The sequence below is a fragment of the Manis javanica genome, chromosome 2 (assembly GCF_040802235.1).
Source record: "Manis javanica isolate MJ-LG chromosome 2, MJ_LKY, whole genome shotgun sequence".
NCBI classification, from domain to species: domain Eukaryota; kingdom Metazoa; phylum Chordata; class Mammalia; order Pholidota; family Manidae; genus Manis; species Manis javanica.
In genome coordinates this window covers 93,399,366-93,421,817 of record NC_133157.1, presented here as the reverse complement: position 1 = coordinate 93,421,817, position 22,452 = coordinate 93,399,366, and the positions used below count along the sequence as shown (strand labels likewise).

At 47.5% G+C, this 22,452-nt stretch overlaps 1 protein-coding gene across 5 annotated transcripts in view; it reads right to left on the bottom strand.

The window, feature by feature from the left end:
• Positions 1–304: 304 nt before the first annotated feature.
• Positions 305–22,452, bottom strand: part of FAM120A (family with sequence similarity 120 member A) — a 134,373-nt gene continuing 112,225 nt past the window's right edge. For 2 of the 5 annotated variants that reach the window (XM_036991173.2, XM_036991170.2), the window contains 8 exons: positions 21,657–21,906; positions 15,612–15,726; positions 10,440–10,649; positions 8,766–8,949; positions 8,175–8,312; positions 6,156–6,297; positions 5,624–5,720; positions 305–2,189 (listed from right to left, as the gene is read on the bottom strand). In XM_036991173.2, coding sequence (XP_036847068.1) covers positions 1,881–2,189; positions 5,624–5,720; positions 6,156–6,297; positions 8,175–8,312; positions 8,766–8,949; positions 10,440–10,649; positions 15,612–15,726; positions 21,657–21,906 — 1,445 coding nt within the window. In that variant the 3' untranslated portion in view covers positions 305–1,880. Of the gene's footprint in view, positions 2,190–5,623; positions 5,721–6,155; positions 6,298–8,174; positions 8,313–8,765; positions 8,950–10,439; positions 10,650–14,220; positions 14,269–15,611; positions 15,727–21,656; positions 21,907–22,452 lie in introns of those variants that run through there. The other 3 variants (XM_036991171.2, XM_036991172.2, XM_036991174.2) reach the window with 3 other exon arrangements.

The window sequence follows — 22,452 nt, the reverse complement described above, 5'->3', positions numbered from 1 at the left end:
ACTTGGAATGAAGTATGAATCTAGTTAATAAAAAAAGATGGTTTAATCAAAATCAAATTTATTTCGCCCTGGGCTTTTAAAAATCTATTTCTAAGCCGGCTCCAACAGAATGTCTTTGTAACTATGAAACTGAGGCATCGGCATAATTTTAACCATGTATGTATCTCTTTAGAGCAGGTAATGCGGAATTACTTAGGGCAAAATATTCCTAAATTCTGGCTAAGTTCTTCAGTAACTGCTTCAATCTGAATTAAACCTCAGTAAAATGTATGTCTTTACAAGGAATTTGAAAGCCACACCATACTTTATACTAAAAGAATAAAGATTTTTATTAAGCATTGTAAGTTGCATTCAATAGCCTTCAGATACACCACACCACAACCCACCTACAATCAGTCAAACCAACAGCAGTTCATTCTTGCACAATCCATGAGTCAGGGCAAAACTCCCTTCAACTTACAGTAAGATCCTACTCAGGTCTTGCGGGCAGGGTTTGGGGAATTACATCTCATTTCTGATCACTAATGTGTGATGAAGAGCATCAGGAGAATTATATGAAAACGAATAAGAAGTGATTCTGATTTCAAAGTACATTGTTTGGAAACAACAAAAACATCAAAATGATATAAGTATACCTGCTTCTACTAAATTCTTGATGGGAAAGTTCTCAAGAACAAGCAATTTGTTTCCTGCTACAGAAGGGGGGTTTGTTTTTTTTGTTTTTTTTTTTTAAGATTAAAGGGATTTTTTTTTCCACAGAATTTCATATTTTTGCTAATATGAAGGCATAAAACAGCAACAAAGAACAATAATGCATACAGCAGTGAGTACACCAGGGTAATGTTGGTATTTGAAACAGCTAGATAATTTTGGGGGATTTTAGAATAAATGCAACAGAGGTCAATAATCACAAAATTTTAAGGTTAGAGCAAGATCAGTCAATGACTAAACAGAGTTAACATTTTATAGGACTATTACTGATTATTAGCATTTTTGTTTTGCAAATGGGCACGTACTGGTAAGAATGGGAGAAAGGACAATAACATGCATAATATTAACCACACACTTTAAAATTATGAACCATGCAGAGGTTAGCTCAAGTAGGAGCACTAATGGTCTACGTCCGATTCAAAACCACGTAGTCACTGATCACAGATGCATGGCATTAAGTCACTGAAGGTTTCAGAACACATTGTGTTGATTTTGAAAGGTCATTTGCATCTTCTATGATTTCAACTTTATCTCCATTTAACTTGCTTGTAAAGTATGTATGATGTACTGTATATTTAAAATCAGCAGAACGGCAATATTACTCTAATTTTTTACTTTTGAGTTGTACTTTTTTTTTAACACAAAAGAACCACATCAACAGTGATGAGAGTTAAGTAAGAAAGAATGTGGTGTGCTGTGTTTCTTCCATAATCATAAAATCAAAGCCTTAGACAAAGCTTTGTGAACAGTAATGCAAAATCAAAGATAATGGCATACATATGGTGCCAAATGCTAAAAAATGATATTTTAAAGCTATATATACTTAAAGACTGCCAAAATTTGTTTTCTTTGTAGTTCAAGAAACACAACTATAGGCTTTTGTCATAACCAGTTTAAACTTTGTGTGTACTTCATTTTAAGTGTGGGAGTCAAATGCTCTTCATTTTCTTTCTCTCTTTTTGTTTTACTGTAGCATTTTGACTACAACTGGTTAAAACTAAAAATGTGTTGTTTAAATCTCTGATAGCAAAGAGGGATCCGAATTTCCAAAGTCCTCATTTTTCTCTTACGGAAAGGAAAAAATGTACATAACTGTAGGCTCTCTTTCTCTCCAGATATTCCTGAATCCTGACCCTCCCAGCATCCTTCACCCTCTATAAAAAATAAGTTTACTCTTCTTTCTTTAAGACAGCCGCCTCCAGGGCATCAGCTCTACGGCAGGCGCTGTCTGTACTTAGTGCACTGAAGTGAGGATTTGTATTGCACGTCTTAGAGTCATTGCTCAAGGCACTTTCCAAGTGGCTGGGCGCCCTGGCATCGCCCGTGCTCCCATTCATCTGCGCGGCCGGCTTCTCAGCCACCGCTCCATTTTCAGCTAGGGACCCATCTGAAGATACAGCAGACGACTTGGACTCCCCAGATCTTGACTTCAGTTCTTTGGCCACTTCCTCTGCTGAAGCAGCATAAGGAGGCTTGCCCTGTCAAGACGAAGGGCAGCAGTGATAAGGCAGCTTGTAAAAACAGCAGGGAACGGGACATGCTGAGGCTGTGACATTGCAGCAGACTGACCCAAAGAGAACGCATGGCTGTGTGCCTCAGCATGTGTGCACTCTACTCCATGCACCCTGTTATGTGCCGCAGACCCCTAGAGTCTGTACATGCTCCACATTCCATGTTCCTCAGGGTCTGCACAGTCTACACTCTAACCCTCAGTGCTCTATCCTCTCATCTACTTCTTGGTGCCCTGAACTATACAACACTGTCTTTGCTTCTGACTGGCCTTCAGCTTGCAGAGCCTCTCCTGTCATGGCTCTTCTGTGGACCCTGCCCTCAGCCTCTCTGCAGGTAATGTGCTGACAGTAAGGCAGGTCTCCACCCCAGAGCTCTATCCCATTCTTTTGGATTGCACCAAGTCACTGAAGTAACAGTGCCCCTCACTAAACCCACTGAAAGTTTAGACCCCCATAGCTGCAGAGTTGTACACCTGTCTGTAAGGGGCAGCACCATGCCTATTTCTGCTGGGAAATGGAGAAATGAAGCAAATCAAAGTCAGGTCTGGGCAAACTCAAGGAGAAACAAGTCTACAGTGGTAATAGCCTTGTGTGTTTATGGTTTGTCTCTTCTGAATAGGTGTCCTCCTTCAACAGATATAAAAATAATTATCTTGAAAAGGGGAACTTTGAGACTGATTGAGCACATTTCCTGAAAGACAAGGTCTCTGTAAGGAACCGTGAAGACAGCCTGAGATCTTTCAGTTGCCTGCAATCTTAGACCATGACCCTGAGGCACACTGATTCTGCCAAGGGGCCGTTTCTGTGACCTAGATGGTGGTCAGCACCACTGGCCTCTGCCTGTTAGAAGCCAGTAGCACTTGCAGCCTCAGCTGTGAAAATCAAGGATGTCTCCACCCAAAGCCCATGTCCCCTGTGGGTACATTGCCAAGGCAGGGAGCTGCTCTCAGGCCCTGACTCACTGCTGGCCTCTGCCTTCCAATGGTTCTTTTTTCAGAAGAGAAAACTGAGGTCTGTGTAAGCTGTCCCAACCTGCAGGCTCCAGGCCCTTCCCACTGGCATAGGGCAGCAGTGACCCAACCACTTTAGTCCTCCTGACTTGGAGAATCGGGTGCTGCCTGGGTAAAAATAAAGGCTACTCAACCCAGAGCCAGGTTGAGGTGCCTGCCATGGCACTGTAAGGACAAGCCAGAACTCCAGTGGTCCCATACCCTGCGCTCCATTCCCACCCCCTCTTACCATTTTAACATTCAACCCTAGAGCTCAAAAACACTAATGTACTCTTTCCCCAAAGTCAACACTACTGTCATTTTCTTGGAACCTTAAGAAAAATATAAAAATTCAGGAGGGCCAAGAAACAGGAGAAAAGTAACACTGGAGATTTCCAGTACATACTTCAAGCCTCCAAGCCCTCACTCTTCGGGAGCAATCCACTCTGGGCTGAACCCACACCACTGCAGTATGGTCGGGGTGCCAGGCGGCCCTCACGGATATCTACCGCACAGCCTGCATCCAGGGGCCTCCCCACAGCCATTCTCTGGGGCATGGCTTGTGCAAGGGCCACCCAAGAGGGCTGAGAAGGAAGCCGCTCACACGTTTGTAAATAGACGTTCCCTCTCTCCACGGCCAATTCTTCCGTGCGCCTCAGCCACTGGCGCCGCCCCACGCACACACACCCTCGCCAGGCCCTGCGCGACAGCCTCCAGAGCCTCTGGGGGGCGAGCTGCCCTTCACCCTCAGCCTGTGCGCGGGGCGCAGCCACACACAGTGCCATGGAGAGAACCTGGGAAGGGGGCACTCCCACGGCACATCTGAAAGCCTAAGACTGCTTCCTTGACTCCGCAGCGGCTGCTGGCACAGGACGTGTAAGGGCAGCGCTGGTCAAACCAAGAAAGGCCAGGAAGTGAGGTGAGAACCTTCGGGAAGAATTCAAAATGGATAGAAATGTCACTCCAACAACAAAGAAGAAACACAGCAAACAAACAGGGGTGGGGGGGAAGGAGAATGATTGAATCAAAGAAAGAGGCTGAACCAGGACCCCACTCATCAGGAGAGCAAAGCACTTCCTCAGTGGGCGTGGCCTCAGCCTCCCCAGAGGCTCCACACTGGACACAGGCTCCTAACGAGGGACCTCGATGTGTGCCAGGGCCTCCTGCACCAGCAGTGAACACACGTGGGGAGGGCAAAGCTGTTCTTACTGATGCTGTGGCGTCGCTGGGAGCACAATCAGCACGTGGCCAGTCAGCACCTTCCACCTCCAACCGCCCCCCCCACCGCCACCCCCACTCCCCAGGCTCTCAGCAAGAATCTCAGGGTGAAGGACAGGCACATAAACATAAGGCCACATCAGATTCCCTAAGGCCTAAATTTGAACTGGAAGAGTCAATATAAACTCTCAAGATATTTCACTAAAAAACTAAAAAATAAAGCAGCCATACACATACATATGCACACACATGCACACCCTTCTCCTCTAGCTCTGTCCACAGGGAAAGCCCAGAAGCGGGGACTCGGTGCAGTAGAAAGGACACCCAGCTGTGAGGAAAAGAGATCAGAGAAAAGCCCTAAAGTCCTCACCTTGAATTGGAAACAGTGGGAATTCATGAGGATTTTTATCTTTAAAAAAAATCAATGAAAAGCCATATGCAGTGTTTCTGCCTATGTATGATGAAACAGGGCTTCTGTGTCTGTCCACAGAGCACTAGATACAGCACTGACCCAGTGGTGCTCAAGTAGCCGTCAGTGCCCAGACTGTAGTCTCGGAACGCCTTTCTCACTACAGAAACAGAGAGACTAAGAGCAGTGGCTCTCGCAGGTCTGCTGAACCCGACAACACCCGAAACAGGAAGCTGCAAAGAGAGCAACCAAAGGCCCAGCAGCAGGGGTGGAGAGGTGAGCTGCAGGAGCTGGTCCCCCTCACCTTTCCTCAAGGGCCCCAGATGGAGGAAGCAGCTTACAAAAATACCCCTGTATATGAGCAAAAAAAAATGATGGTTCTGCAATCACCGGTGAATGAATGGATTAGTCCCCATGGCATCAACAAATCCTACACCTAAAACCTGACAAGCAGACCCTCAGTGCCCATGGTGAAAGCATGCCACTTGGTTTCCTCACAGGCCGTTCCTCTGAGGGAAGAGCTAGTCAAGATGATCAAGGAGGAGAAAAAGATGGACTGTCCACACATTTAAAGTCACGATTTTCTTTCTAACCCTAAATGCTATTTACCTAAATAATGTTTTATAATACAAACACCATTAGCAGCCCAGAGTTCCTCTCCACTGAATCCTACTGACACCACTGAGGGAGTGAGGTGTTGCCCTCTGGCAAGCATCATGCACCCTTCTGTCTGGTCATAGGTGCCGGGGCCCAGTGGGAAGCTGAGGCCGTGGGGGGCCTGTTACCTGAATTGTGCCCTGGCTCTTACAGCCTCTGCCGTAGTACCTCCCGCCTCTTCCAAAAGTCCTGATCACTGGGGTGGAGATGATTCCTCTGGGACGCCTGCAGAGCGAAGGGACAGAGGCACAGACCAGACTGGGTGACAGGCAGCATGACACCAAACAGTGCACGTGTGGCTGGGGGTTGTCTAGGCCACGCTGCAGAAGGCACCCTGTCCACAGGGTCATGGTCACAATGAAGGCTTCTCCCAAGGGGGCAATCATATTTCTCTGGTCCATGTCCAGTGCATTCAATTTGAAAAATAATACACTTTAAAAGTGATTTTTCAAAAACATTAAAAAATTATTCACTGACTAATGTGTGCAGTTATTTAATAATGGTTTAAATAATTACATAATGCTATATATGATGGCATCCAATGTAACCACTAAGAGTGAAGTTAAAGAAGACTATATTTGATGATATAAAAATGCTTCTGGTAACCTCAAAGGCTATTTTTTCATTTATACAAATACGTTTTCATTGTTCAGAACTCACCCTCTCGCTGGTCCTCCAACAGAAACTACCTGCAGGGGAAATGGCCCACGGCCCCCACGGCCCCGTCTGCTCCCAGCCCAGTGGCCGACCACAGTGCCGGCTATTTCTAGCTTCCCTCCCTGAGAAGGTATAGGTTGGATTCCTGCACAGAGATAGAAGGAAAAAAACCTTTACAATCACAGAATTAAGAATAGCAGAGAAACAAGTATGCAATTTCTCTTCAGTTGTAATTTGTATTTTGTATCATGCCCCTTTCCCTTCCTTTTTTGTGGAGACTTCTCATTTATTCAGTGGAATATCTGGCTGCACCCTGATTTTATGGTTTAACTGTTGGTAAAAACATGCCTGAAAGTGCTGGCTATTGAAGAACTCACAACAATTGAAAGAGGTCAGAACTGCAAAATATGCATGGCTCACAGACATGGCCCCAATAAAGTGCTGTCACCGGCGCACACAGCACACATCCCCATAGCACTAATGGGGCATCTACAGGCCCAGAAGGCTTTTCTCTGGGTAGTTACCTGCAGGTTTACTACCTGAACCACGATTAACCTAGCCTGTTACTTCCAAAACAGTCCAGCCTCATGCAGGGACACAGATATTCTTTGTATTCACTAACTTCTGTTAAAGTACTGAAAAACCTGTGTATTTTAAGGTTTTCTAAAAAACTTAAGAAAACTCTCTCATAATTAACTGAGAGCAAAACTTCTGATATAACAAAACAAACCCTCCAGCCCACTTTCCAGCAGATAGGACGGGTTATAATAAATACCCCATCACCTGGTGTGAGTCATTATGACTAGCAACCAGGCAGTGCTGTCCAACAATCAAATCTGTGACAAGCCTTACATGTTCCAGCAGCCACATTAATAAGGTACAAAAACAGATGAAACAGGTTTAAATAATACAAGTCTTGTTTAACCCAATATATCCAAAATAATACTTTCAACATATAATCAATATATAAAGCTATGAAGCTATTAATGAGAAATTTTGCTTTCTTTTTTCTGTATTCCTTAAAATCATGTGCATTTTGCACATAGGATACAGCTCAGCTTGGACAAGCCACAGGTTGAAGGCTTGAGGCCACACATAGCCAGTGGCTACTGCATTGGGAAGTGCAGATCTGAGTTCCAGATACAATGTGAGGTAAGTCAGAAGGCAGGTTCCTCTTGTTATGTCAGCCAGGAAACCACTTCTGACCCCACAGTGTCCACAGCCACCCCCCACCTCTTAAACCCCCTGCATCATCCTGACTGCAGGCTAGCAGAGGTTTCCAGACAAGGGTGGCCAGCAGCTAGAGCCCATGGTGAAGCAGAAGGCAGATGTCACTGTGAGCTGAAGGAGGAGGAAGCAGGGGGAAGGTGCAGCATGCCAGTAGAGCTGAGATGCCCCTGCATCTTCCCCAGAGTCTACCTGCCATAGATGTCTCTCCCCAGTCTCTGTAAGTGCCCCAAATTAACTGAGCTTGAAAAACATGCCTGGTTAATAGAGAAAGACTTGACCTGAGAGCCAGGTTTAGATCTGCAGCTTATAATATAGGATTGTGACAAAGCCACAAGTCACAGGCTGCTAATTATAGTAAAATCAAAAGCATTATTAATTCAAGATTAAATGTTAAGCCTTTTTTTCTCCCTTGCAAGACTAATATCAATGGGAAGAGACAATGGGAATTTAGAACACACTCGCTTAATATTTGAGGTTAGAGCTTTCTTTAAAGACCTATGAAACAAGCTGTGATAGGTTTGCATGCTGGGATCCTGCAGTGGCCTCAGACTCTTTGGCGCAGGGCTGTGTACACATGGGGGGCTGTCCGGGACACGGTGGGAAGACGCGTCCCAGGGTGTCACGGCGCAGCTCCTCCATCCCAGGGGCACTGGCCCAGCCAGCACATGAGGGTCTGTGTGGACACACATGGGCCCCGCTGAAAGGCAGTGGGCTTGGAGGGGCGGTGTCAGGATAGTGGAGGGGGCCGGCCTCCCACCAGCCAGCGCTCTGGGGGAGGCGTGGCATAATTACCGCCCTGCGACTTGCTAGTCCTGCCGCCATCACTGCCTGAGAAGGCTCCACAGTGTCCTGCCGCTGTCGCCACACGGAAGGCACGGTAGGCACCTGTCGCTACAGTTTCCCCATAGGGGCCTCCGAAGCCACAGACTCCTGTGGGGTGTGGGGAAGACAGACAGGAGAGGCTGTGAGCCGGATACAGGTGAGGGGCCGGCCAGCTTCCACAGAGCCGCGTCCCCGCAGCTGTCCTCATGCATCAGCGGCCGGGTGGCCCTTTGGTCGCCCCGGGAGCAGCCCCGAAGGCCACAAGCCTGCTCTCCGGGGGGCCCAGGACTGGGGCCCCAGAGGTGGCCCTGGGTGGGCAAGGTGCGTGCTCACAGACGGGAGGCTTTCCGCCCGCTGACCCAGCTTAGAGCTCCTCTCCGCAACTGCGCTGTAACTCACTCCTCCATTCCACTGACTGCCCCTTTCTAATTGGAGACGCTGTCACTGCAAACGTCACCCCAAGGCTGACAACAGTGACACAGTCCCCACTCCGCAAGACGAGCCCCAGATGTGGCAGACACAGCAACCCCCACACCTGCCGACCCAAGGGACGAGCCTCACCTGCAAAGCCCCGCCCCCGGCCCTGCGCCGGGGGGATGGGCCCGAAGTGCCGGGGGTACATGGAGCCAGGGTAGAAGGGCAGCGCTGCGGGTGGTGGGAAGGGCAGCGGGTGGCTCTGCCGGGAGAAGTTCAGCCCCTCCAGGATGCTCTGCCTCATCTTCTCCACCTTGGCAGCTTGCTCGGCCTGTGAATCAAGGGCCAGAATGTGAAAGTCTTGATTTGGGTGGCTTAACCAGATTGGCATGAACAGGAAAGAAACAAGACCCACCACAGCTGGGATCTTCCACTTGTTTATGTACAAGTAACAGTCGCCATCTACTGGGCAAGATTCGTCCACAGAATGCAAACACGACGGCAAAGGAACTCCCTCTAACCTCATCAACATGAACTTAAATTCCTACTTTCTCGGGGTATCTTCAGGTTAGAATCACTTACTCTAAAAGTTATGAACTGAAACTGCTTTGGGTTCTCAAAATCAACAGCACGTTCAGACAGACACCTGGTAGGCTTCTGTCACCCACGCAGCCCAGGCGGGTGGAGATGCCTGTGGCTTGGGAATTTGCTCAGGTGCTGACTGCATTTCCAGAGTCTGAGCTCTAGCCAGTACAGAGGCTTCCCAGGGGAGCCCGGACCTCTGTCTTCCACAGCACAGGTGAGCGGCACTCAGCCTGCCGGTGAGGCTGCCTGAGATTGCTGCTCAGCTTTGTCAGTAACCACGTGACTCGCACATCGTGGACAGCACAGCTTGCATGTGTCAGATTCCACTGTGAAAACACACCTAGAACATTCAACTGGAGTGTCTTTAGTTAATATATACATATATTAACAACCCATCTTTCACGAGAGAATGTGAAAATCAACCTAAGCCTGTCCTTAGGCAGCTTGGTGTAGGAGCAGGGGCGACACATGCACAGAACTGGGTAGCCTGGCCTAAAGTCTGGGGCAAGGGGAGCCTCTTGGGTGCCATGGGACAAGGTAACCTGACAACCTACTTCACTTCATTTTTAAACCAGGATTTTAAAGAGAACAGTGGCTCCTCATGATCTGAGTCCTACATCAGCACACTCACCCCTTGCTAAAGCACACCTCTCCTGCCATTCACAGCAAGCGCCGAGGAGTCCAGTTCAAATTGCCCTCTGGCCTGAGCATTTGCACTGCATGCAAGGGTCCTGTTCTCCTTGCTTAGCGCTGTGTTTCTTGGGATTTTCTGGCCCAAGCTTGGTGCCGAGTGCTGGCTAGTGTTCCTAAGTGCCAGGCTGTGACAAGCCTTATGTGACAAGAACATATGTGTGTGAGACAAGCTTTGTTCAGGCTAAGTGCTGCTGGTCATGAGTTTGAGGTGAGTGAATTAACAGTATATATTCATTAAGATGTCTTTAAACAGAAACACACATAACACAAGGTCATGTATTGATTGGCCAACAAAGATGTGTGACCACAGACTCACAGAAACCTAACCCGGCAAATCCCCCAGAAGCAACGTTCAGTATTTGCTAATTCTGTGTCTGAGGCAAATGCATAGAAGGCAACTACTATGAATAATGAGAATCGAGTGTATATACAAAGCTCAGCTCAGGTGAGCACAGAACTGACATTTAGTGAGCATGCCTCATTTTGGCTCAAGGCAGCCAGTCACTCCTCCGCAGCCCGCCACCCCACACTCCTGCAACTGACCTGACCATCACAGAGGTCGATGAGTGGGGTCTTGTCCCGGCTTGCTTTGAGAAGTTTGGACTGGAAAAGCTTCCCATCAAAATACATCCAAGGGCAACAGTGCTCCCAGGGCACTGGCTGGCCACATGCGTCGTTCGCAAAGAGGGCCATGTCCACGCCACTCATGAAGAGAGCAGACAGCTGAATGCCTCGGGGGTCAAGGTTCTCAATCTTTAAATGGAAAAGAGTGATTTCTATGGAGTAAGACACAACAGGATCCAGTGTTCACAATGTCTGACTATAGCTCTCCATGGTTAACGAGGACACCCTACAACCACACACCTCTAAGCAGGCCTGCCATTACCTTACAGTGACCTGGCACTGGCCTGTCTGAACAGAAAGGCTTTTTATGTTACTTAACAAATTTAAGAGACTGTTTTATAAACATACTAAAGTATTTCCATTTGGAATTTGTAAGGCATTATACAAGTCTAAAGTAACTCTGTATTTAAGTTTGATATACAACAAGGTAACAAATGATTAATAGTCTCTCTTAGCAGTTAAGAGGCCCACAGTTGATTTATGAAAAAAGTGTTCACTTCAGATTCTACACACTGGTAATACATCAACAGGAAGATTATAAAAAGGAACATTCTATTAAGATTCTGCATTTCTTAAGTAGTTATATTAAAAAATTACTTGGTATAATTTCATTCTAAAACTTGAACTTTATGTTTCCATTATTTTATATTTTAATGTTTTAGATAGCAACTTATTAATGAGACTGTCAAAATGTTTTAGGAGAAATGGATAGCTTATAAATGAAACAATACAACAACAAAAACATTGATCTGAACCATGCAGACTATCAGTATCAGATTTAGAGGCTGGTACCCCCTGTACACACAGCCCTCTCTCCTAGCTGCTGCCAGGCGGGCTAAGAAACCCTGACAAATACAGTCAACTCTTGATTATCTGTCTGTGAAGGCCCGGGTTTGTGGATTATCCAGCACTGAGCTTTAACTGCCTGCTTTTCTGTCTTCCTACCTTGCACATTTATTTCTAAGGCAAAGGCATCTCAAGAATGCAGTCTTTAAGGGGTATCAAACCTAGGCAATGCCTAATTGTAACAGGTAACCTGGCTTTTCATTAAAATGAAAAAAGGTGATTCCAGTGCCAAACACTGAGGACTTTATGACTCTGCTGCTTTGTCTGTCAGGGTCACACTTCCCATTATCAGCTAACACTGTTTCCAACCTTCTTTTGTTTTTTAAAGTCAATGCAGTTCAGAATGTCCTGGATGTGGAGAAGTCTGTCCACCCCTCCTGACCCACCCCACTGGTTCCTGAGTCTCCCACCTGGTGCTGGGAAGCGCAACTAAATGTGTTCAGTTGAGGGCAAGAGGGGCTGGGGTGGTAGAATCAGATGCATTTGTATATTTATGAGCAGAAAGCAGGGAAAGAGATCAAATGGAGATAGACCAGCCACCTGACTTCCTTCGGTCCCCATAGGCAGGCCTGCCTGAGCAGCATAAGGGAACACTATTCTGAGTCTCGAGGCAGAAGCAAGCACCTCCTCCCCATGATGCTGGGAGAGCTGTGCGGCAGGCAGCAATGCCATGGCTCTGGGACCGGGGAGGATGCAGCTAAACCTGGGGCAATGAGGTGGGTGCCGCTTAGCCACCAGTGGCCCACGGCCAACAACACCCCACGGGGAAGCATGATGAGGCCGGCAGCTCCCAGCCCTGCTGGTCATATTGGCGCTCACTTGGATTTGACTGAGAGCGCACAGCCAGGCTGGGCAGCCACCGTCAAGGTGCTGAGGCTAGGAGGCGGTGGCCCACATGTGGGACAAGCCAGCACTGGTACAGCCATCTGCAGTGGCGGGTGGAGAAGGCTACACTGCTCACACACGTACACAGCCATCCGAGGTGGACTCATCCTTAGTGGAGGAACTGTGTATAATAGATTTTAAAAATTACTTTCAAATCACTTAATTTTAGTAATAACTACTAATAATTAACAAAAATTCTTAAAATACTGTTTAAATGTGAATAAAATCTCAGTTGCTGTGTAGATTCTTGCCTTACTCGGAAACATTTAAAAATCACTTTACATAGTATTTTATGTTTCTTTTTCTAAGTGTTAATATTACAAATACTACTACCTAATATCTTTGGGAAACAACATATTTTTACATGAATTACTTCACTGTTGGGGTCAACAACTATATGATATGACACAGGTACTGGTCTTAATAAGTGATTCATTTCATAGATGGAGAAAATGAGTCATGGATAACTCAAAGTCACATTCTGATAACTGGCAGCACCAGAATCTGACCCCTTGATCACAGACATGGCTGCAATATTCACACTCCGACTCCATTCTCTGATACCACATAAGATAAAATATCCAGTGTTATCTCCAGTTCCTCAACTAGAGATACAGTAAAAAATTTTGACTTTATAGTAAATACAAATACAGAATTTATTCTCTGCCCAATTAGCTTAAGAATCAAATTCCAGTGAGGCTCCTTTTCCAACTGATAACTAGTAGGCAAAAAGCCGTTTTTGACCCATCCTACCACCTGGATGCAACCTGATCCCACAGGCATCACAGATATGCTGTGCACCCCCTGATACTGTCTTGAAGCTCCTCACTTCCCAACTTTTATATTCTGCACTTGGCATGTAAAACTGTTAAGGAATTTGAGGCAATCATGGGGATATCAAGAGCAAGGCAAAGAACTGGACAAATATTAAAACCGCACAAAGGCCCTTCTCTCCATCTTTTACCCACTGTCCTCCAAATTGCGATCAGTGCCAACTATAGTCGTGCTGGGAACAAGAAGTGCCTGAAAAATATGCCAGGGAAAGAGAGGGCCTCCACTCCCCACGGGTCCTCAAGGAGCTGCGCAGGAACACTCAACTATTCAGGGTCTCAGTGGGTAGACAGAATGTGGACAAGATGGAATTCCTAGAGTCATTTAATTAAAGGTTCCACATCTTTTCCCACCAAATTCCCCCACTGGAAAAGCCAGTAAGAGATGAAGTGTCAGAACCAAGTCTTTCCACTCCTTATGCTCAAAGCACCTACTGGACAGGAGGGAAGGGGAGGATGGGGTCTGGACAATCCACAAACTGGAGAACAGCCGCTGACACATCGAAATCAAGAGTTGACTATATCCTGAACAGTGGAATGTATTTAGAAAAGCATAGTCATTGCTTTTGATATATCCCTAACTTAAATGATTAAATGAAAAAGCAATTTTAAAATTCACTTCTCTATTACTGAATTTCAGGACCCTCAGCTCTGCATAGGGATTCTTATAGCACTTAAGTAATGATTATTCCTATCAGTTGCAATCTGATAACTAAGAGGATCTTCAATCTTAAAACATAAAACCATCTGCCTTTCCCCTGCCTATACTATCGTTTTCTCTCCCGGCTCTTTCCGAACCCACGCTGCTCCTGAATGCAGCCCTAAAGAGTGGTCCTTGGTGGAGGGACAGCTGCCCTCCAGACCAGCAAGCGCTCAGGAAGTGTGGGCCAGAAGTCACTGCACGTAAAAGGGGTCTCTCTTAGCACAGCTCTAGAAACACCTTGCTTTAGATGAAGGGTCAGGAGAAAACCATGAGAGCACTAAGACCTCAAAAGAACCAAAATGAAAGCTTAGAGGGTGACTGTCTTTCAAGTTATATCCTATGAGCTGATCCAAAAATGAAAAGGATATGGGGGAGAAGATGAACTTTGAGTAAAAGCAACTTGATGGTGAAAAGGCTTGGTGGGCATACCTGAAACCTGGCGGTCTGATTTTCAGAACTGGGATGTCAATAGTGATGTAATAATCTAAATAAGAGAAACAGGAGGTAGAGGTAGAGGGATGGCGCCACACGCTGGTAACAGAGTATTTACAACACCCCTGAGCACAGCTGTGGAGAGGAGGGGCCGGCACCCCAGGGCAGGGGAGGGGGGGGCCTGCGCTTAGCACCAGCCTTTCGGGACCCCCAGCCAAATATGCTAGAACAAAAACTTAAAATTCAAAAACATTCAAAATGAAAATAATTTCCATCTTACAAACAGAAAAGTTTCATCTACAAAGTACAGACAACTTGGGGTGGGTTCTCTAAGTTTTGCAGTCTAAGTTTGTTGCAAAGTCATCAGAAGCCTCAGGCAACCACAAATGACTTGAGGTCCGCAAAGTCGAGGGTCACTGGGCACCGAATACTAAATTTAACTCAGTAATTTAGGAAAACCAGAAATTGATGGAGCCCCAACTTATAGAATACTGAAAATCCATAAAGCAAGCCTAAAACTTCCCTGTAGGGAAAGAATGCCTTCATATAGAATGGCAAAAAAAAAAAAAAAAAAAAAAAAAAACCCTAGAAGCAAAGGCAATCCTAAGAGGTTACTTGATTACCAATCAAATTTTGTGAAAAATAAAATAACCAATGTCAAAGAAAAAAACAAAATCCTACACATTAAAAAGAAAAGGCAGATCCGCTGATTTAGCTAACTGAAAAGTCTTGAACTTTCTAAAATTTAGTGTAGAAATTGGGAAGCAAGCACAGCCATGCGAACACAGCGAGTGGTAAAGTGCACTGCAAAGATGAGCACATCGAAAAATCAGGCGACAACAGGGAGAAAATTAATATTGTCAAAACAGCTAGAGAGCAAAAGGAATTACTGGAAGGGAGAAGGAAAGGAGCACGATGTTAAATGCCAACTCAAAGGGCCATGGGGACGACAGTGTCACGTTGTTCTTCAAGTGATTTTTTAAAAGGAATTTATTTACAAAACTAGGAGGGCAAAGGCTACTTTTTAGAGAAAACGAAATGTTATAATTAGGAACAGAACGAAATAAGAAAAAGAATCCTGGCCAGATGTTAGGAAATTCTTAAGACCAAGCCCCCCCTCCAGGGTTTGGGGCCCCACCTGAAATAAAAGCAAACTTACTTCCTGATGTGACAAACAAGAATAAACACCCACTGGGAAACAAGGGACAACCTTTATCGGACAAGAACGGGCTGACCGACTCGTACTGGAAAGGGTGTTCCTTTCACCCCAAAGGCTCCCGTGTCCCCATCATCAGGCCTCCAGCCCAGCGCACTGAGCGGCTGCTGGTGAGGTGGGCCGGGTAACACAACTCCAGAGCAAGACGTCACAAGACGGGGGCACGGCCCGCCGGTTACCTTGAGCTCCTGCAGCTGGTCGGGCTCATAGAGTTTGGGGGACAACGCCTGAGCCAAGAAGGCATCCAGCTCCTGGCGACGCAGTATCCGTGCTCCAGGCCACTGCACCATATACCTACAGGGTGGACAGAGAGGGTCTGCCGTCAGGACAGGGCGATCACCAGTCACACACACACACCTGGTGTTGCAGTGCTAACCAGACTCAGGATGACACAAGCTAAGGAAGCCTCTGTGGATTTCTCACCCGCCTTTCTTTCTATTCACACTGGATGACTTACAAAGAACGTAGACATCCTCTGGGCTGATCAGAATGTTTGAATTCAGACGAGTTAAAAATAGCAGTCTATATTTGTACACATGACAACAACTGGTCAGTGATTTTTGACACTTCACTCTTGTGAGGTGTTTGAATCCTGAAAATACATTTTAAGCACCAGTTTTGTATGATATACCTATTTTAATTCAAGAGAGGATACCTGGGAGGCAGACCCTAGGCCCAAGTAGGGAAGATTAATCTCCTGATGAAGGTGCACATTGGTTGCATGGACCTTCTGCAGGGAGGGGCACCAGTGGTGGCTGCTGGATGCCCAGGGACAGAGCAGAGAAGGCCCAGGGCCGAGAACTCAAGCTGCAGCCTGTAGTACTACGCCACAATCCCTGGGACACAGACTCACCACCCTAATGTGGGTGCTGGAAGGCAAAGCAAGGTCTAAATCTCCTACTTTCATCTGTAGTCTGCCTGAGAACCACAGGTGCCCACCTCCTCTTTTCCCCACCAGTCCTTGTCCCTTTACTCACATCCTGCTATGCACACTTAACCCAATGACAAACTGCGGGCCACTAAGCAAAGGCACAACCCCAAATAGTGTCTGGGTGGGAGAGTGAAGCCTCCTACCCTGAGGACTTAGCTTAAGTCTAAGTCCAAAGGCTCCCAAGCTATGATGGGCAAACTCAAAGGACCCATTCAGGTTGCCAACCAATCTCCAGAAATGCCTCTCAGAGCCCTAGGTGATCTCTGGCAAAGAGCTCAGATGGAGCCGAGATCCTGATGTCACCCTTCCAGTTCTATCTGCTGCAGAAGTTTTCTCATTCTTTGAAATTGAGGTCAGCAAAAACCAGCATCAGAGTTGGTGCAAGCCCTGCCCCATTTAGGAGTAATTAATATTCGTCCACAGGCATATACGCTGATGGGCCAAGGAGGGGGTCCTGTCCAGCTCTTAACAAGTTTTCAATGTAAATCTCAACAGGAAAATCCAAGTCCTAGCCAGGTACCAGTCCAATCACAGACAAGGGCCTCCACGTGCGGCCACACAGGTGGAGGCAGGGACCATTTCCACCTGAGTTTAGAGATGGGGAAGCAGGGCACAGAGCTGTATCCCACATGGTAAAATTACATCCTGCAAGGAGAGGGAAATGTAATTTCAAGCTAAAGGACCAGTGGACGTTCAATCTCTAAGATATTTAAGATTCAATCAGATACATTTTAAAAAGTGATACAAAGTTTTAGTTAAACTGTGGATATTTGCAGTAACAAAATAATATCCTCTGCAATTGTTTGAATGCCACAAATCTTAAATACAACGGTCTTGGAGAGTTTTAATCAGGGCTTAATGCAAGAAGCATCAAATGTGAAGAATGTGCTCCACTTCTGTCTGAAAAAAAATTATTGTGGAAAACACTGCATGTGTTCAATATGCAATGTTCTTTGCCTAAGTGTCCATGTTATAAATCCCTTTTATTATTTTTTTAAAATTGTGGTCAAATACATGTAACAAAATTTGCCACTTTAATCCCTTTTAAGCAAACAGTGTAGTGGGCAGTGCACAGTGCAGCACTGTGACAGGGCAGTGGGCAGTGCAGGGAACACCGCACTGGGCAGGGGACAGTGGACAGTGCAGAGGACAGTGTAGGGGACAGTGTGGGGACGGGACAGGAAACAGTGCAGAAGACACTGCAGGGGAAATTGGAGAGGACAGCATGGGGCATGGAGAGAGTGGACGGGGCATGGGGAGAGTGGACAGTGCAGAGGACAGCATAAGGCACTTGGCACATTCATGGTACAGCCTTCCCCATGACTTCATCCTGTAAACCCAGGAAATGCTAACTCCCCACACCAGCCCCTTGCTAACTAGACGTTCCTTTCAAAATTATAAATCAGGAAAAAGAACATTTCGGTTTTCTCTAGATCCTCTTCCCATGCCTTCTCCTGGGGCCTCATGCTTCCTACCATGGCAGTGTGAGAGTATCTTCAGCCCTCATCACCCATCCTGTCACTGCCCTTAGAACCCCAGCAGACAGAGTAGAAGCAGGCCTCCATGTCACCTGGGGGAACTCTGTGGGAAGCACATGGCTGTGTCCCTCAGGGTGATTGAACAGGCACTGCTACTGGCCAGGTCTTGTTTGGGGACTGCAGTCTCCCACCTCCTTACTTTACTTGTTGATTTAAGCTCCCCCAGCCTTAACCCAGGCCGCCCCTGGAGAGGTTGCATGCCCTCTTGGATGCAGACCACATCTTGCCCTGCCCCGCCCCTCTGGCTTGGGCCTGGCCCGCCTGGCCTCCCCTCCCAGGGCTCCTCCCAGCCTCCTGAGCGTTAACGCCATAGTTAGAACGTGACACGTCACCAGGGGCCACACTGAGAAGACCAATGCCTCCCTGCTGGGATGTGCCTCCCCAAGGCAGAGAGAAAGCCTCCCTGAGAGGATCATGGACAAATCTAGGCCAAGACAGTCCTTGTGGAGACAAACCACAGCCAGAGCTGCTGCTCTGTTGCTAAGCGCCACTTCCTGGGCAACGACACCTGCTAGTTCCCAGGCATCTGAAGGGTGGACTATCTGCAGAGGCCTGGTGTGCACACAAACCAGTGCTTGCTCTTCAGAGATGCGTCCGCACCAACCCAATGAAGATGGGAAGCTGTCCAAGGCTGGCGGGACAGGGCAACTGCGAGAAAGCTCCAACCAAGGCTGTCTGTTTCTAAGAAAGGGCATAGGTGAGATGTGTCAGTATGGCCTTTCCCATTTTGACAATGTCCTTTTTAGGAGCACAGACTGATGCTTGGGGGTAAAGGCATGTCACCCACAACTTCTGTCCAGAGACTCACCACAGACACGTGGGCAAGGAGAGAGCGACTTGCAGGAGCCTGGGGGAAGAACAGCACCAGCTCTGTATAAATCTCACAATTTCTTCAAGTTTGAAATTATGCCAAAAAAAAGAGTACATAAAGGGAATAGAAAGGGGATAGACTGTGGGTGACAGCCTGGCCTTGCAATTGCTGACCTCTGCCTTGTCCCCACTACCAAGATGCCCCCAGCTGTCTGTCCCTGGGTCCAGACTCTGCCCTATCCCTGCCCACAGCCACTGGCGAGACCCTCTCCCATCACAACAGCCACTCCTCCAGAGCAGACCCTGGGCTGGGCAGCAGCCCACCCTCTGTGGGCCCACAGAGGCACTCCTAGCCCCCTTCCTTGTCCTCCCCCTCCCCTCTCTTCACTGTGAAGCTCCAGACCTCCTCCTCAGCCTCCATGAGCTTGGCAGGTTGTACCCACCTTCTGACCAAAACAGGCCCCATGAGTTGTCCTACTGCGCCTGCTTGTCCCCATGCCCAAAACAAAGAAGGCAGAATGGATTCTCTGGGAGGTGCGATGACCTATCTGCTGGTGTCCTGCCCCAAATTCACCTCCATCCCCACTTCCACAGCTTCCCCCGAGCCTTAGGGCCTGAATGACAGAACTGGCTGGTGACTAGTTCCATTTACTCACCCTTTCAAGTTCTAAAATGGTTACATTTTTCACAGACAACCACATAACAAAAAAAAGGGCAACCATAAAGACTGTCTTAAAAACAGGGACCAGGACAACCCCAAGTCTGAGAAGAGTTTACAAAGGACATCCGAACAGTGCGGAGGGCAAGGGCTGCAGGAGGGCCCCCAACAACTAAGGCCCTCGAGCACTTTGGGCTGGGCCCCAAGGCACACAGGTGCCACCAGACCGAGGAGCGTGGAAGGACAGCTGCGCGCCCACCCATGGTGCGGCACTAATGCGGGCTGCCTCTGCCCACGGGGGCAGCTGCACCGGCATCCGCACTTGGGGCCAGATGGGCTCCTTGGGGCGGGCATGTGGTGGACAGCCAGCTGCCCCGAGATTAAGGGCCACAAAGATTAGTTTAAATCTGAAAAAGAGAAATACTAAGTAACCCACATTTATTATTGCTGATTTGATCCCAGAGAACCAAAGTCTTCACCTCAAATTTTTGACTAATATAGGGTTTTACTGGTAAAAACTGGTCCATAAACAAATTTTCCATCAGAAGTAACCAGAAGATTCCAAAACAAAAACAAAAACATAGTATTTCCCACTAGCTAATCCTCAATGGAGATAAGGTAGACCCACACATTATGCTTATTTTAATCAACCTCAAATTAATTACAGAAAGGCTTCTAAATAAGTTACTGGCTTTAAAGTCTGTTACAAATTTAAGAAGATTCAGGAACAAACACCAGTTACAGCTCTGTCTCCTACCCTCAGTCAAGCAGGCAAGACCCATCAGAGCAGGGGTCTTGTGGATAAGGGGCCAGTTCCAGGGGAGGTGAGGGCCTGGACGATGCCAGGGCCTCAGGCTCTCGCTGTCAGGGTCTGAGGCCACTCATGCAAAGGCAGAGCTAGGATGGCCAGGTTGGAGATCAGAGAAGCAGAAGCCCACAGCATGCAGGAGGGCTGGGGAGCAGCACAGTGCTGGCCATAGCCTGGCACCTGACACTGTCCCCACTGGGGACCAAGGCCACTTGGAGAAGGGGCATCTGCACCTGGGCCAGAATGTCTCTGCAGAGGGAGTTTGTGCTCACAGAATGATGGAGACATGTCAGAAGAACCGGGCCAGCCTGGCAAGCCCCCAGAGGCCCAACAGGGGACAACAATGCACCAAACTGAATGCCAACAGGAGTGAACAACTAGCCCCTGGGGCAGACAGAAGCCACGAGCCTGCACTGACATAAACGTAATGCAGGCAGAGAGGAGCAGGTGTGTACGCAGAGCACCCCCATGAAGGACGCAGTGGTTCCAGAGTGGCCTCGCTGAAGGAGCCTGCAGACCTCTTCCCCAGTGGTTAGCGTGCAGGCGCACCACCAGCACAGGCCACAAGAAGCAGGGCATGGCCATGTCAGCCACCAGTGTCTGCTGGAGACCAACAGGACTTCACCTCCAAATACAAAGAGAAGGTCTGAAAGGGGACCCCAAGCTAAGACAGAAATAAAGTAGCAATGTTTCTTTGATCAAGTCTCATGGCTGTATTGTGGTTACAAAGAAGAGTGTACTTATTTGTTAGAAAATCACACCCCAGTGTCTGGGTTAATAAAAAAATGCTCTTTGTACTGTACCTAGAACTTTTTCCTAAGCTGGAAATTGGTTTAAAAAAACCCTCTCAAAACACAAACGAGCCTGATTCAGGCATGCACACCAACTCAACATCCAACACAACAGCACCTATGCAGGCAGCTGTGGCCAGCAGCCGAAAGCACCCAGAGGCAGTCAGCACACAGGTCCTGTGTCCCAGGGAAGAAGGTACAGGTCCATGGCAGGCAGGGGACACAGGATTTACCTGGCCCCCTTGTGGTGCCTGGAGCAAGGACATGCAGGAGATGAAGGACAGGGGTCCCACTCAATGAGGCTCGAGCAAGAACAATTTGAGCAACAAAATTAACAAGAATCCATCACGCTGTAACCCAGGAATAAAGCAGGTAACCCCAAGTCCACATCGTCCATACACGAGGGGTAAATGAACAGACTCATTTCCAAATAATGTATAACACAACCCCCACAGCCTTCAAAATCTTTAATATTAAGGACACACCATGTTTAAAATAATCATTATGATATTTACATAAAACACATCCCCCCAAATATCCTCTTCTGTAAACACTATGTGTTGTCAGCTCAAAGGCAAACTGCATTTACACAGCCTATTCTTCTACAGCCTCTGTGAGTGCAGGATGAGGACATTCCTACCCAAGCGCGGCCCCGGCCAGCCCCTCGCTCCCCGAGCACGGTGCCTACCGGAGCACGCAGCACAGCACCGTTAGGTGGGTGGGCACGCTGGCTGGGTTGAGCATGGCTGGTGTGTCGGACCTCATGCAAGCCAGGAAGGCTCGCATCCTGCGGTTCTTGTCTTCCACCGCCTTCCCCAGCCACAGCCTCTTCACATTGGGGCAGGTCCATTCCCTGAAGGCGAGGGCTTCCACCAGTTCTGGGGTCTGCGGGGACTTCCCTTTGTAGGCTGCCCACTCCTTAATGATCACTGGTGAGGCTGCAGGAGGGAGCCAAAGGAGAATATGATGATGCATCCCAGCCACTGAGGCTCCAACGAACACACATGCCAGCCACTCCAGCCTCCAAGCGAGCCAGTGGCCACCATGCCTCTCATGTAAAACACGTGTTCTCTGTGCACTTTAACAGCTTGTTCAGGCTTGTTTTCCCCACATAACTAATATGTATAAAATAAAGGATGGATCTCAGACAGTTTGCTTTAATATTTTAAATCCATCAAAGCTTTAGTAATAACAGCTGGTGTAATTCACAGAAGTATGTGATTATCATGGATACCCATGGAAAATCCAATTTCAGCAGCTAGAGATCCTTTACTATATAATACTTTTACTAATTAGATTTGAGAAATAATTTGCATTGGGTAGCCAGTTTGCTTAAGGACCTCCTATTTTAACAAATGTAGCAGTTAACTCTATTTTGAAGATGAATGAGAACAAGCTACTGCAGAGTGAGGCCCCAAGGCCCAGCTGGGTGGCAAGCAGAAGCAACAGTCAGTTTCAGAATCCCAGGTGACGCCAGCATGGAG